The sequence below is a fragment of the Seriola aureovittata genome, chromosome 12 (genome assembly GCF_021018895.1).
Source record: "Seriola aureovittata isolate HTS-2021-v1 ecotype China chromosome 12, ASM2101889v1, whole genome shotgun sequence".
Lineage (NCBI taxonomy): Eukaryota > Metazoa > Chordata > Actinopteri > Carangiformes > Carangidae > Seriola > Seriola aureovittata.
In genome coordinates, this window is record NC_079375.1 from 22,092,645 (window position 1) to 22,109,660 (window position 17,016).

At 41.0% G+C, this 17,016-nt stretch overlaps 1 protein-coding gene across 2 annotated transcripts; it reads right to left on the reverse strand.

The window, feature by feature from the left end:
* Nucleotides 1-231: 231 nt before the first annotated feature.
* LOC130178558 (CTD small phosphatase-like protein) lies at nucleotides 232-16,608 on the reverse strand. Of its 2 annotated transcripts, XM_056390901.1 has the most exons (8): nucleotides 15,828-16,608; nucleotides 8,019-8,176; nucleotides 7,756-7,788; nucleotides 6,581-6,682; nucleotides 5,678-5,734; nucleotides 5,135-5,227; nucleotides 4,186-4,371; nucleotides 232-3,900 (listed from the first exon to the last, which is right to left on the reverse strand). In XM_056390901.1, exons 1-8 carry the CDS (start codon nucleotides 15,901-15,903, stop codon nucleotides 3,775-3,777), a joined length of 831 nt encoding a protein of 276 aa, XP_056246876.1. In that variant the 5' UTR covers nucleotides 15,904-16,608; the 3' UTR covers nucleotides 232-3,774. The 2 variants fall into 2 exon arrangements, with proteins under 2 accessions (XP_056246876.1, XP_056246877.1); XM_056390902.1 differs by lacking the exon at nucleotides 7,756-7,788 and having other exon boundaries at nucleotides 15,828-16,607.
* Between the last annotated feature and the right edge of the window lie 408 nt (nucleotides 16,609-17,016).

Consider the following 17,016-nt stretch of genomic DNA (forward strand, 5'->3'; position numbering starts at 1 on the left):
TGATTATAACATAAATATTACCCATGTTGCAGTTCAGCTCTAAGGAGCGAATGTCGCTGACTGACTGAGTGATCATAAGTATTAATTGGTCAGCCGAACGCCAGGTGACTGAGTTGGAGGCTCAATGAGACCTCCCTCTCCAGGTGTGCTTGTACAATGTAATTCACTTCACCTGTATATTATTAATTCATTGTTGATCCAGGATCAGGACGCCAGACACACAACTTGAAATGAATACTAACATTGCTCTTTATTTGCTGAATATGTAAACAGACAACTGTTTAACAAGTTTGCCATATCAACATAAAACGTTTACCAGTTTTGTTTACCGCTTGTTCCCACAGCACTCAAGTGACCAGAAAAATATTATTGTAAGATAAAATAAGCTTGTAGTAGTGAAAAAAAGGCTGCGAAAAAACTGAGTCTGTTTGCCATTAGTCTGCTGACAGAAGACGAGCAACATTTCTCCATAAAAATGTGCTTTATTGTGACTTATCTGTAAGGAAATTAATGGCAAAATAAACACGTTGACTGTAAAATACAGTAACAGGACACAGTAACATTCTCTCTCATGACTTTTGGAGTTTCATATGAAGTCAGAGAAAACAGTGGAAACCTCAATCACACCAGACTAAAGATGATCTTTGGCCTTAATTTATGTATCAGACATTTGAAGATAAAAATAAAAAAATAGACATGACCGAATTGTTTCAATGAAGCCTTTTATTATGGAAAGAAGGAAAAAGAAACTGATGCTCAGGATGACAACACGTTGCCAACACTCAAAGTAAGCCAACAAGAACAAAAAGTGAAGAACCTGATGCAAAAAAAAAAAAAAAAGAAAACGAACAGTGACTTGAACTCAAGTGTTGTAGAACTTTGGTGTTAAATCAATACAAAATGATCAATGTGTGATTACGAGTGAGGTGATACACACACACACACAAAAAGAAAAAAATGTAAGGACGCGCACACACACACACACACACACACACACAAAACACACACAAAACACACACACACACACACACACACGTCCCCTGATAGGAAAGACGAGACCTGACTGAGAATTCTTACCAAGAGGCAAGAGAAAGGGACATTACAGATATGAAAGAAAGACGAACAAAAAGCTGGATACAATGGGTAATATGCAATTTTTCAAACCAAATACTGACAAAAGGTAGGTAGAAAAATATCACAATGATACAAACAACATTTTCAGAGAAAGTTAATCATTGAGAGGTTGTGAAGAGTGGACCAAACACTTCTTAGAAAACGACATTGCACTGAAACCATCATCATGAGCAGAGCACTCATCACCAACACAAACGCTTATGCAAAAGAAAGAAAATGGTTTAATACGCCTGTAGGAGCAGCAGCCTTTGAACTGGAAAAAAATATGGTGGAAATTATGAAGTAGTGTAGGTCTTTTTACTATAACATCATGACCCATAAACCGAGCAATAGAGCAAGTAAGGTTTGTTGGGGGGGTACGATCCCTAGATGGCACGACGGAGCTTGTTCATGCTTCATTGCTGAATTTAATGTTTCACAATGTTAATTCACCGGACCACATGTGGCCGAGCCGTTCTCACACTCCATAAGAACATAACTAATGAGACGATGCCGAACTTTGTGGATGTAGCCTTGGAATTAATGAAGAAACATTGCTTTGTGCCTCCATGGGCAGTAAGGCATTAATGCCATGGTGAGGTTCTTCACAGTCCTTTTGCAGTGGCCCAGTAGTTTCATCTGGAGCTGCCCCACCCCCGACCCCCGACCCCCGACCCCACCCCTCTAACATGTAGAGGCCAGGACTGAGCACCCATCTGTAGGTTTGGAAGGCATCCTCTTTCACTTCCTTCCACAACAAAAGCTGACAGCTATGGCAATGTAGTTCACTATACAAGGTTGTTTGGCTGCTGTTGCTGAAGTAGACCAAGCAACATTCAAGTTGTTTCAGTATTTTAGTTTCAGAAATAATAATGAGATAAATCAAAATGTTATTTATAACATGACTAAAAAGGACTATGGTTTATGTGTATGTCCAGTTTTTTGGATCAAAATGTGAAAAATGGTTCACATGAACACTGAAAGTCACTGTGATGACCAGGCCGGCGTTACTGTTAACAAACCTTTCCTGGCCGGTCTCGTCAAGTGCTCTAGACACCCAAACCAAATACTTGGGATGGAAACGCCCCCTAAAAAGGTTTATTGCCATGGTAGCTAATGTTGCAGCATTCGGTTTGCGTGGCTCCTTCTCAAAAAGGTAGGCACTGAGGTGAAGAGCAGTTAAAAAGAGTCTGGGAAGGTAAACACCACACGTCGTCTTCCACTGGTTTTACACCGGGGCTGGGCGGAGCCACGCCGTCACCGTGTGTAAATCAGGCGAGAACGGTGTGATTTCAACACTGTCCAGACTCAATCTGACACGATCCTATATTCCCTAAAGACACTAACCTCATGAAAAACATAAAAACATGGCACTCGACCCATTTACTGTGAGATCCCGGACCATTTGAAGCAACAAAAGGGATACCTTCGCAACTGTGTACAATTCTGGAGAAAGATCACCCCCTAAGGGTGGAGCTGCACCACTTAAATGTGCCCAAAAAAAAATAAAAAATGTGGGCTAAAAGCTAGCTGTCTGATAAGCATAACATGACAAACAAGGACCTCATAACAATAAAAATATACAAATGAATTTGACATCTATTTGTCAAAAAGAATAAAACCTATAATACTATACTAATGGTTTAACAGTTACAGTTGAACCCCAGTTAAAGATATGAAGCCTGTTAAAAAATAATTTCCTTATTTGGCAAATAATAAAATGAGATGGGGGGGGGGGGGGGTAATGTGGGAGACAGAAAAACAAATGGCACAATTTTTATCTGAGTTTTCAGATCAAAACTATCAAACGCAAATTGCAAACATACTCCATCGTCTAAAACAAAGTAACTATCTCTACGTATAATGAAAGCAGAAAGAAACAAAGTCACATCTATATAATGGCACAAGCATACTGGAAAAAAAAAAAAAATAATATGGAGACATTTACCCAGCGTTTGATGATCAAAAAACTAAAGTCAAAACTTTTGTATAAAGATACTTCTGTGTCCACTTTAAAGCATATTGTGTGTGAAAAGACTGAAGTACTCTGGAAATATGCCGTGTACAAAATATCTCCCCATATAAACAACATTCACACAAGGCACTTCATTCGGTAAGAAAAGAGAATCACAGTCCTTTCTACTACCAGAAACTGCCTGCATAGCAACAATACGAGGACAAAATCTTTTCAGACTTTTGTGTGGTACCACAAAAGAAGGTTCAGACAAAAAGATGTTTTTTTTTCTTTTTTTTTTTGGTTTTAAAATAAGCACTTCACCAAATAGTAAAACTTTGTTGGTTTGAAAATAAAGACCAGAGTTCATACCTCTTAGCATTTTGTCCCCCCATATTACCAACTTAGGACGCTCTGTACACTTTCTGGTGTGGTTTTTGTGAGACACAGTGCTCCTGGGATATTGAGTGTTTTTTTGTTGTTTTTTTTCTGATGGCACACAGAAGGCAGCCAGTCACCAGGAGATGAGAGCAGAGACAGGATTAAGGTTTCCACAGTGAGACTCCAAAGCGTCCCCTTGGGGCAGAGACAAGAGGGGCGCGTGTGGGAAGATCTGCCTGAGTCTGAGAGATGTGGTTGTAGAAAGGGGCAGAGATCGACAGAGAGGAGCATGGAGAGCACAGGCGGCGCCGCGGCGATGTGTCCTGCTACCTGCTTCTCAGATTCTGCAAGACTCCGTAAACCTCTTCTTCTTTGCTGAGTCCTTCAAAGAAAGGCAGCAGGTCCAGCAGCTCCGTGTCATTCATGTCGTCAAACCAGGACTGGACTGGGACCTGAGGAGACGGGGGAAACCACCTCCAGTTACCGTCTGTTTAAGATCTACTCGGATTTTGTTGCTAAAAAGCAACCAGGAGTAAATTGTAGGATTAACTATAAATGTTTTTCTTATTGTCTGAAGTATTTTTTTTTTTCGTAATGTTACGAAAAATACAATATTATGGAAGATAAAGGATTATATTAAGGTAGCACACAACGGGAGCCTGGGACTCTTGGTTATGGGGCAAATTCACAGGATAACAAGAGTCTTCTAACTGTTTTGTTAATGGTTTATGACTCACAGCATTTTCTGGGTGGAAAATGTAAGAGGCAGGTGAATTGTCAATGATGATGACATTGTTGAGCTCTCGTCCCAGCCGGCTGAGGTCTTTGACGTAGTTTCCTCTGTGAAAAACACAGGATTCTCTGAAGAGTCGCTCTCGAAACACACCCCACTGGTCCAGCAGGTCTGCCACAGGGTCTGCATACTGCAAAACAAATATCAGCCAGATCCTGAATTTTACAGCCAACTGCAACAATGCATTCAGAAAGTACAGGGGGGGGGGGGGGGGTGTGTGTGTTGTTCAGCGTTAGGGACAGGGAGACTGGTCAAGGCTGAGGGAAATCTAAACAGAGCAAAGCTAAAATTCTGTTTGCACTTGTCGTTGTGGCGTGTTGAGTGTGGATCACAGAGGGAAAACATTTATTAATAAATAATGATTTAGCATAAGGCTGCAGCAAAAATGTGAAAAGGTGAAGGGGTACTTAATACTTTCTGAATACTCTTTATTAAAAAGCACATCTTTGCGGTCAAAGGCCTCAAGTAGAAAACTATGAGAACAATTTGCAAAATCTAAATGCTACCACTATTATCCCAAAAGAAAGTAGAGCAGGTTATCCTTCACAGCTGTGTTTAGCTGGCAGGGAAGATGCCTCAGGAAACACTACTCTATGACACAACAAGCACCACTGACACTTAGCTCAGCTGCTTAACTCAACATTAGGAATATTTGATACTGCAGAAAAATCCCTGAACATGATTATATCTGTCTCATTAAACTTACCCATGCTGTATTGGCTAAGATGCAAAAAATGCAGATGGACAGGAAATTAGAGTGTGAAGCAAGAGCAGATGAAAAGCACAGACCAAAACAAGGAAATAGGAAATGTTCAGAGACCCGTGGGCGGGCGTCACTGACTTGTTACCAGATTAAGTGTCAGAACAGAAAGCATGTCTGTGTCTAAACGCACCTTGGCAAGACTGGCTGTAAACAGCACACATTCAAATAGCTCTCCCATCTTTTGAAGAAACTCGTCCACGTGGGGTCGTTTGAGCACATACACCTGCAAGACACACACAGAGTTTAGGCAACATACATGGTGTGGGAGGAGTGTCAGACAAACATTGGAAGCACTAATTCTGCGAGGGAGCACAAGTTACTATAATTTTCCACAGTGTAATTTATAGCAGTATTAAGACTGTGTGATGTTATTTACAACAACAGCTTGTGAGGACGGCTAAAGAAAAAAAAAAAAAAAAAAAACCCTGCTACACACCTACTAACCACCATCTTTAAAAGACATCATTCTCACGTGTCCCCTTCACCAGTCCAGCAGCTGCCACCAAGTGCAAGTAATCATGAATAGGCCAACCAGGATACACACAGCCTATCCTGGATTACTTGAACTGGATCACAGCCAGTCTCTCTTCAGGATCTTCACACAGGAACAAAATGTTGCTCTTGCCCCTAATAAAGAGGTAAAAAAAATGTTTTTCTGTTGTGTGCACAGTACCTGATGAACGGTACCATCGATCTCCACTGGAACAATAAAATCAGCATTGCTGATGGGCTGCGAGAAGAAACACACAACACAATAGCACATTATTTTTCGTCAAACTGTGGATGTAGTACCCCCACTGTCCAGCAGAGGTCCCACCAGTAACACTTAAAAAAACTGCAATTCACAGTTTGTCAGGAAGAAGATAATTGGTCTCTTTTTTTCTGCCAAAACAAATCCCTCCTGGTTGTTCTTCTCACTGTAACCTCTTTAGTAATCTAACACAACAGACAGAGGTGGCGTTCCTCAATCAGGAACTGCACACACAGAGGGTGAGTTGAGGGAAAAAAAGAGGGGGGGGGGCTTGTAAACAGGAACCACGCACAACATATTCTGGAGTTTAACAGTCCCTCTAGGTTACTATTGCTGCACTTCTTCATACAGCTTTGTACATGGTGCAATGAAGAAATTCTGTAACCTGCAGCCGGTTGTCAACATCAGTCGGCCTTAAGTCTTTCCTATCATCATGCTGCTTCTATCCTAAAGGCACAATCAGGGCTGTAATATGGCCCTTGTTCTTGCCACAGCCCAGACTTTGCCACCTGCTTCTCTCCTGGCTTGTTTACACAGTGACCTAATGGATTTGACACAACTGTAACTTCCTGCGTGTTATTGGCTGAATGTCAACGACGCTGTAGGAGTAAAATGCCCGTATGTTTTCAGGGTAGTGACAGTTGTGATTATTTTTTTCTATTTACAAGTTGCATAAGTAAAGATTTAGATGTTCGAGCCAACGGGTGATTGTATCTTTCTAACATAGAAGCAGCTCATACTCAAACATCGACAAGTGACAATGTACAACAGCGCAGAAGATCAATAGTATAGTAAACCTCAATTTGAGCTTTGGCCTCTTCTTACCTTGAATGAACTATGGACGAGCGTTTCATCCAAGTCGATCACCACACACTTTTTGCCATAGTCAGATATTTTCATCTCTGGCAGGAGGTATTTGGCTGGTGGCTGTGGGGAGGACAAGGCGGATTGTGTCAGATATATGGACAGAGAGTGATTATGTTAGAGAGAGAAAGAGAGACTGAGAAAACGAGCTTGATACAAGACATATATTTGCATAAATTAATGTGTGAGGCTGAGCAGAAAAGCCAACGCTGCGTTAGGAAGAGCATCTCCATGGGTAACAATGCAGCTGAGATAAAGCCGTGTCTGAAACGATGCGTTTAATGGACCCACAGCTTTACCGTGACAACCTATTGGATTCTTCATCACCAGACATTCTCCTGCTTCAGCGACCATCAAAGTAAAGATGTCTGAAATCGCCTTAGATCTTTCTCATATCTATGGAGATTAAATTAAGTTTTACACATTCTCCCAGACAAGGGCCATGCAAAGGTTAGCTGTTGCTGCAGTCGAGCAGCTGTAGTTTCATTGAAATCACTCAAAAAGAAAATGGCAATAAACTGAAGTCGTGGGAATTTTGCCTCAATGCAGGAACAATGCTGTGTTAGCACTCAGACATCCATTCACATTTGATGGATCTGAAGAGTTGAGCTTCATATGGTCAGTTATAGGTGATTTGACTGGTTTGTTGGCCGGACCACTAGATAAGCAGATCACAACTAATTCCTTCTATGAGTGACAGGATCAATTAGTTTTACCTCTTAGCTGAGGGTGAAAACGGACTAGGAGCTACTGTGGAGCTTAACTCTCACTCACATTATTCAATTGCATGGATAAGTAGCATAATAAATGGATTTATTTCTTGCAGGGAAGCTCCTGAGGCGATTAATAGAAACTCTTTTACACTTAACTTGTTAGACAGTTAGTGTCACAGTAGTTCTGAAAGCATACAAACCACCAAGTGTCACTCATGCAGATGAGGCACTGAGGCACCATTTAAACCCATAGGTGCATATACACCTTCCGCACAGCCAGTGCTACGACGAGCTGAAAATGAACTGCAGGGTGGTAGCAGAGCTAAAGCCCTCTGAGGAGCACTGGAGCCCACACAGACAGGATGTGCCAGCACCAGCCCACTCAGCCTGCATGCAAAGGAAAAGAAAAAAGGCAATACATACACTAGGGACAGGGATGACCTCGACCTGGTCACACTACAACACATGAGAGATAGACACGCACATACAAAACAGGGTGAGGGGTAGGAAGGAGAACAAAAGAAAGAGATAAAAAAACAAAAGGACGATGGATATGAAGAAAAAAAGAGAAAACACTATTCACAAAAAGACATTTTACAACTGACAGTTCAAAAGATATGCAGATGGGAATATTCTTGTTCCAGTCCAAAATAGGACATTTGGCACGTAGTGGTGCAGCAGCTCACCTTAGGAGGTGATCCATTCTCCTCAACAGGTGGAGGCAGCGAGCTGGTGTTGGTGTTGGAGGCTGGTGGCTCCACATTGTAGTTGCGGAAGCAGCAGAAGAATGTGCTGAAGATGCTCCGGCTCCTCTGCTTCTTTAGGCTGCTGTTCGACTGGGACGCTGTCAGAACAACAGGAGGGGGTGGGAGAGTGAGGGGTGAACAAGTGGATATGCAAATCAATGTTCTGTTGTAAAAATGGAGCAGGCTGAAGCTGAGACGCATTTATGTTTGGTTATTTGCATGCTGAGTTGAGGGTGCTGCTTGAATAACTGGCAACAAACTTATGTGTTCATTACAATTCTCCTTGTGGCCCCAGTTGTGTGAGCTGCACTGAATCACAACAAAAGGTGAGACCTTGACGGTATGATTAAATGGCATTAGTGCTGGATTTGTTGACCAGGCCTGGCAGAAGCACCGATCAGAAAATAACTTCGCTGGCCGGGTGACTTCATCAGTCACACATAGCGACAGTTCAGAGCGTACTCTGCTCTGATTGCAAATCGCCTCTCATTCCAGGACTACGGAGCAGGGCCTAAATCAGACACTGAGCTTTTATTAATAGTGACAAGTTGGAAGCTGCGCACTCCTCCCTCCTCCTTTTTGCCCTGCTGTGACTCCTGTCTCCTGATTGGCCCATTTTGAACGCTTGCTTATGTTTCCCTCCCATGTTTCAGCTGGCAGGTGAGTGACTGAAGCAGCCTGGACATGCACAAGAGAGGGGAGGGAGGAGGTGGGAGGCCCTCAGACCCCGCAGAGCCTATACAAGGCTGCATTCCTCTCCACCCATTAGTCCCCACTGCTTACCCCCTCGGCTCACACAACCAGAATGCTTTTGCAACTGAAGACCAGTGAAGAGCAAATAGCATTATGTCATATGTTTTGGCATCTTGATATTATGCCACTTTGTTCTCCTGGCCTTAAACAAATACCCAGCAGGTATTCATCATAGGAAACACTGTGCCTACAGAAAATACATCATATAACTTTTCTTAAAAACAAGCTTGTATCACTTAGAACAACAAAACCTCATAAATACCCGAATTATTTTTACATCACTCAAGCTTTGTCAAGTGTTACTCTGACAAAACATTCCAACATATCATCGTATCTTGAGGCCACAAAAGCAGTCGGAGCCTCATATCATGTCATGCAAGGGGCATAATATGGAGTTACCACACTGTTTGGTTTAAGATTACTTCACTTCTATATTCTACAGCTATAAATACTCACAAGTGAAGTCAGAAGTATCAGACACTGCCAGAGTCACGACATGTCACGGCTGCATGAAACACTTTCAACATGCACTACTTCACCTCTCCATCACTTCCCTCTATCACTGGCATTAATTATTGTCTTGCGAGTGAGGGCATGCTGTGCTGACTACATCTTATCAGCGACACAAGCTCCTTCACCCCAAGACAAATTACGCATAATATGCATCCATCAACAAGGAAATAACATTAAAACATTCAGCGACTATTTTAAGTAACTGAAACCTGACCACAAGTCATTGCTCAGTCAAGCAGTGATAATATAGTAATGCGCTAGAAACCGTATCTGGCTATTAGTTATATTATAAATAATGTTTTATGTTACAGTTTATTTCACTGCATTATTTAACAATAATATTTTGCAGTGATTGTGTGAAACCCAAAACTTAAAAATAAATAAATAAATAAAAAACTCTCCCCTTCTGTTCCTGAGTTATGTGTTGAATAATCGCAAGAGAAGTATTTCTACTGAACATTATGGTGTCACAGTGAAGATCACCTTTGACCTTTTGGATATAAAATGTCATCACTTCATAATTTTACTCCATTAGACATTTCTGTGAAGTTGTGGCATAATCGGCGCATGACTTCTTGAGTTACGGCCAAAAATGTGCTTTAAGAGACGATAGTGACCTTGACCTTTGACCATCAATTTCTAATCAGTTCATCCGTAAGTCCAAGTGGGGGTTTGTACCAGATGTTATGAAATTCCCTTAAGGAGTTCCTGATATATCGAGTTCACAAGCCTCTGGCCATGCTAGGGCAAAAAAAACAACTAAAGAATTAGCTAGATAAACTGTTTTTATGGAATGAAATTGACTAGACACTGCTCTTCAGTTTATTTTGTAAGTACTCCAAAAGAAATCCCTCAGCAAAGTCCTATCTGATCTTCTTAGTGTCCAAAACAAAGAGGGCGTTCTGCAGGTGCCAACAGGCAAGAGGAATGAAACAGCAGGATGCATTAAAGATTCCAGCTACTGCCCAGTTTTTCCAGAGTATAAAAGGCCACCATCTGACCAAATGCAATGAAAAATACCAAATGCTGCAACAACCACCACATACCAAAGTAATAAACTGATTTAGAGATTTGTTTAAAGAACGTTTTCTTTCAGGAATTCTGAAAAGGAAAATTTACCAAACTGTTCTCTGTGATCCCCTAGCTTCAGTTATACGGTAACATTATGAGATGATCATATCTGCTGTCGTAAGCTTGGTTTACGTCTAAAAATAACCTAATTGGCACCGCACGACTTCTTATTTATTAAAGTGGACTTGGTCTCGTCATTTCAGCTCTGTATTACTGTAAAAGTGGGACACTGAGGCAGTTGTCAGCTTCCTGTGACTCATCACTACAACCGGCTGCTGTATATATTTCCTGCACAAAGACCCTCAGAGAACTCCAAAGACTACCGAGTCATGCACATAGCGAACTGGGCCTCAAATGCACCACTCAGCTCGAGTGGATGGAGGGTAGTAATTCACTAATGAGAGGTTTAAATGAACAAAGCTGGAAGTCAAATTCCAGTACCTTTATTCATATCTTTCCCACAACACATTGCAACTCCTACTCCTCAGACCCAAAAACAAGACTAGGTCAAAACCTAGTAAATGGCTGGACTGTGTATTATCAATGATTGAGGACATAGCTGAATACTGTTGTGGAACCACTGTAAACAGCTGACGTCAAAGCGTCGTATTCGCATTCTGCCCAATGTCAGCGGGGGTTCAGCCCTTTATCTGTTTGCTTCTCTCCTACTCTCTGTGCTCACATATACAGTATTTTAATAGAGCTAAATTCAAAATAAAGCTCATTAACATGTTTTTCTGTTTCTGTTGTCAGACAACGGGATAAGTATGAAACAGTGACTGATATTCAGCTCACTGAGAGTACAAGTTAACTGCTATAATCCTGATTTTATAAACTCAACATCATCTGAAAAAATTCAGCACACACATAAGTTAAAGATGGCTGTGCTGTGATTTCAGCTATATTTACTTGTAAAATGATGACTCAGAGAGAAAGCCAGACGCGGCAGAATATCTCTTATTTTATCTCTGAGACAGCGCAGAGCCTCCGTCTGGGTAACAAACTGCTGCTCCGCCCCTCTCTGCCACTCACTGAACACAGAAGATAGAGTGATGTGCCTCGCACTCGCCAGACAGTACTGGCCACGCTTTTTTTTAATGGAACTTAAAGGTTTGTCCAAAAACTCACTATATTTGTCGCTAGGTGCTTTTTGGAAAAAAAATTATTATTATCATTTTAAATCGCCATATTCACCAAATAATTTTGGAAGAGCAACAAACTGGGGTAAACTCCAACACTTGGCAGGCCGACCAATGTTGTAATTCGATGACGCAAGTCACGCTGCATTTGGCCGACCAATGGTGTAACTTGATCACTCAGTCAGTCATATACATTTGCATTAATAGGGCAGGCTCTACTGTTGCAGTAAAGCCAAAAATTACCCATTTACTGGACACCCTGTGTTGTTACTCTTGGTCTTAGGCCTTTGAGGTACCAGTAAGTCCACATACAAATAAATAAACTAAAAATTATTAATTAGCAGGCTTGATAACAACTTTCAGCAGGGGTCTGAAAAAGAAGTGCCCAGAGGCTCAGTCACTTTTCTCTCGGGCCGAGAAGTGTATGCTGTGTCCTAGATACATGGAGGCTTTTTGGTTGTTGACACAACATATAGCTTTGGACTTAGTCCAGTACAGTGAGAAGCTTAATCACTCCCACGCTCTCAGCGCAGTGCAATTTTAAAACTTTCTGTTTGATCTAGGTTGTGCACTGAGCATCATACATGCTATGACTATTTGTCAATAGTAAATATGTTAATCTAATGGAGTCTAGTGTCTTTATTCTTTTAATCTACAGAAAAAAGGGAAGGGAGTTAAGCCTCCCACAAACCTTAAAAAGGCATATATGTATACTACAGTAAAGTGTATGAAGAAAAGGAGACAATGGCACAGGATCAAATGATTGAGACATTGTTTGTTTTGATTGGTTGCTTTCAGTCTGTAGCCTATCTATACTTCCACTGATTAATTTTCTATAATTGCTTATCCTGTGCAGGTGCCAAGAAACTATCCCAGCACACACTGAGCAAGAGGTAAGGTATACGGGTAAGGTAAGGTTGTCTGTTTAATAAGTCTAACACTGATAGAGAACCATTTACACTCATGTTTGTATGGACACTAGTAACCAATTGACTTAACCTACATGTACAAGGTGAAGATGTAACCTCCACATAGAAAGGCCCCTGCTGACCTGAATTCAGGTAACCACTTATCAAAAGAGAAACTAGCCTTTTAATGATAAAATAAGTAAATTGTATATTATTCCAACAATGTTTTTATCATCTCATTGCCTTGGTAATTAGTGAAATTGTAGATCAGAATTTTTTAAAAATGTATATGCTTAACACATTTATGAAGTAAATAAATAAATAAATACTGACAAAACCTGTCTGGTTGAAATAACTGAACAACTGCAGTGGTCAATGCATACCACCACACATAAATCAATCTTCAGGAACGTCTTGGATTCCATGACTGAAGAAGAGTATTTATCAAAAGGGTAAATGGATCATGTAAGAGGCACCCATTCATCTCATAGATACATTAAGGTCCCAGTGCAACAGTCTCACTGAGTGGCGACTTTAAATAGTTGAAACCACCCTTTATCAACACCGTCCAAAATTTCTACAGCAAAGTAGACCGACAAAGCCCACAGCCACAACAATCTTATTTAGGATGGTTTTTCATTTTTTTCCAAACTAAAACCTTGTATGACTGCAAGAATGAAGAAAATTATCATTGTCATCTTCGCAAGTAGTTATACTTGTCCTCGAGGTCAGTGGTGCCATGGCCAACAGGGCAGCGAGTCTATATTTAGGCTGCTGCTTGGCAGCCAAACCAGTGTGAAAGGCAGGCACATGTCGTAAGATAGCCAGTAAAGGAACACTGAGAGCAAAGGTGGTCAATTTTTGTCCAGACAGTTTGGAGCCTGTTCAAGCAACAGAAGACTACCTGTTAAATTCCTCTAGGACAGCTGCTGGAATGGGCTACATGCTATGTGATTTGCAATAGATGAAAGACAGTCTGTGTATTAAACCCAAATAATAAAGCTAGGAATCATGCCTTGTTGAGACAGAGTAGGCTGAAATATTATATCTGTTAAATTGTTAAATACAAAATAAATAAAGGATCTTTACAAATTCCTGGTCATAATCACAGCCCACGACTATTCCCATCACACTCAAACTTTGTTGTTTTCTAGATGTTAAGAACAAATAGAAGAAAGAACATAGCCAAACAATTCATATAATGATGGTAATATTAGACCCAAGGGGAGAATACTGTATGACTCAGAGAAAATGGAAGAGGTAGGAAACAAACAGCAGCATCACTGCTCTACTTTGTCCTGCACAACAAACAAACATAGGCATGATTTTCATGCAGCAGCTTCTGTGTGTCTGTGTGTGGTGCCGCTCTAATTGTCCTGTTGGTGAACAATTTAAGATCATATTAAACAATACAATAGTGAAATTGATACCAGGTACCCCATTAACATAACTTGACAATTTGACTAGACAACAGAACCTAAGTTCAAGATGATACAAACATTTCACTACACATGTACTTGCTGAATAAAACTATCAATTAATTTGTCCATCTTTCAATTCACCATTTATACTATAAACAGACTTTAGACACCACAAGCCCAACATGATGCCTCACATTTGCTGACTTTCTTTGACAAACGGCCAAAAGACTGAAGGCATTTAACTTACAAAGAAACAAAAAGGGAAAGCAAAAACAATTCTGCTTTCATGAAGTCATAGCCCACGCTGTCTGGTATTTGTACTGGGAAAGTTACTTGAATCATTAGCACAGGAATTTTCCTGAGAACTTACCACTAAATTGACTAGACATTTCAACACTACTCTTACCAAGTGACCGCTAATGACTTTGAAATTACACTTTTTCCCCAGCACAATAACACAAACACCAAAGCGCCAAATTATGGTTTATAGAATACAAACAAACCTTTGAAAAAATACCTTTAAAGACATTGATAATATTTTTACTCAAACAAACCAAGCTGTTAGTAAAGTGTGTATGGCTACTGTGGAATCTGCATATTTCTACTGCCATACACTGCAATGATACCCTCCCATAACTCCCACATACCTGCAATGATAATCTCCCGTGACGCCCACATATGTTGAATTCACACAGAATCCATAGTACTTGATGAGGGATACTTTACCACCCTCAGAGGAGAATGCATTGTTATGCTTGAAAGACTTAAGTTCTCACATTACTAATGGACTGACAAGTGAGGTTTGAGATGTGATACTGATACACATCCCATGGGCCTGGGTGACCCGGAAAGCGTCAGAGCAGCCAGAGGAATGGGATTGAATGAATATTAGCTGCTATGGTCTTGGAAGAAGAGATTTGACCTCCACTGAGGATCATGCTTAAGTGTGAGTGGGGAAATAAATAGGGAGCAATGAAAGATGGAGTACAAGTGAAAATGAAGGCACACACTACAATTTGATCCTGAGATCCCCATATAATGTGGATGATTATGAACTGAAACTCAAACTAATGATTGTACCAGAGGTAGGAATCGATTTCTGGTGGTGATAAAAAAAACTGTAAACTGGTAGTTAATTTCACTTGATAATCCACAAGACACATAATCGTCAAACAGTCTTCATCTGACAGAGGGCAGCTGCACTGTGTACAACAAAGGCAAAAGCTGATGAACTAATTTCACTGTAAATCTGTCCATCCTACAAAATGATCAAAGTCGTGATAGCTTTAACACACCAAAGACTCATGTCTGAAGCAAAAGTCCGTGTTGATTCACTTTACATTATATATCCAACAATACTGGAAGCATATAGCTCTCCTCTGTCTGCATACTTGCGTTGTCCCTGAGAAAACTTTACTAGCCCTCACACCAAACAACGGTCAACTTTTTGGCTTCTTGTGGTCGTGATTCATAAAGTGAATCACCTGTCAAATAATTAAGTACAGTTGCGTAGCCAAACAAAACAAACACAAGCATGAAATACACATGTTGGGAAAGCGAAGATTTGGCATGAAAAGGGTTTAGTATCGATGACTACTGTTTGACAACAATTATGTTCGTTTTAATTCAGCAAACGTTAACGGGGTAAAAAAAAAAAAAAACCACACGTCTTGAGACTGGAGCGCTCTTCATGTTGAAGGCGCAGCAAACAAATGTTAAGCTAGTTCGATAACTTATTCTGGCCTCTAATTAACTTGTTGCTTACTAAGAGTTGGTTAACTAACGCTAGTCATATTTCCATGTTTTATACGAAGATGGCAACAGGCAACCGGTGTCTTCAACTGCGAGAGCAGCTAGCAAGCGCGAGCTAACTGCTAACGTCAGTCGAGAAAAGTAGTTAGCTAGCTAGCATTAGTTATCTACCTATAACTGACTTCTTCTTACCTTTTTCCTGGTTAAAAGATATTATTTCCTCCTCCTTCGGGTTGGAAACTTGGGTTATTATGGACATGTGGTCCATTTAGACGGGTGGTTGTTCCTGCTTTGTTTCCCACAATGTTATTCGTACTAGCGCGCTTGCTTCGTTAGCTAGCTACTGTTAGCTAGCTGTTTAAAATGAGGATGACCAGCTAGCCCACAAAGCCAGGCAACCGTCCGTGGCGAAGTGTTTGGGCAGCGGGGATAGCCAGCCAGCTAGCACGGTGGTGAATGGAAGCCAGTGAATGGCTGTCATTTATGGCTCTCCGCAAAATATCATCGCTGCAAACAAGTATTTTGTGGGCAACACCGACAGCATGTGTGGTTTAAAAAAAACAAAAACAACCGACGCCGAATTGCTAACTAGCTGAAGTTAGCAAGTAGCCTGGGTTAGCGAGTTAGCTAACGAAGCTCCGATCATCCAAAATGTGAGGCCGTGTCTGGAACAACGTTGAAAACCCCTGGGAAGCCCGTCGGAGAATTGTTCTTGTCCAAAAACATGCATCAAACGCGGAGTTGCTCAACGTGAAAGTTAGCTAACACTTCAAGGCAAACAGTTCATATCTGCTGGCCCTACATTCCCTGTGCAACATGGAGGCTTTATGTATTTTGAGTTGCATCTGAAGCGGGGGCACTCGGAGTGGGAGGGGGCGGTTTGTTTCTATGATGGATTCTCTCAGGCAGGCAGCACAAACTCGCCGCACTACATTGCTCAACCCATGCAGCTGGCTGGACGCGGCTTTCTCAAGCTGCTTTTGCTCTGTAATTACTGTTGGTCGCACGCAACAAATTATAGCTCTTTATTATTAGCATAAAAAGAATACATTCAAACATAATACACTTTATGTAATTGTATATGACGGGGACCTATCTATAGCTTTGACATGGTCCCGAGCAGACAAACGGCTCATTTAACAATCCAAGCAAATACTTTATGTTAAACCAAAACCCTTGGTGCGTGTTCTTTCGCCGTTGGTTAGGGGACCATTTCTAAAAAAGTCGAGAGCGCCACCTAGTGTTCAAATTAGGAAATTGCTTTAAGGATGATCTGTATTTATAATGATAAAATAAAGTACAGCACCTGCATTTATGTTCAGTCACATCATTCGCAGTTTTGGGTTAGGGTTTTGTCAACTATACTATTTTATCACAGAGC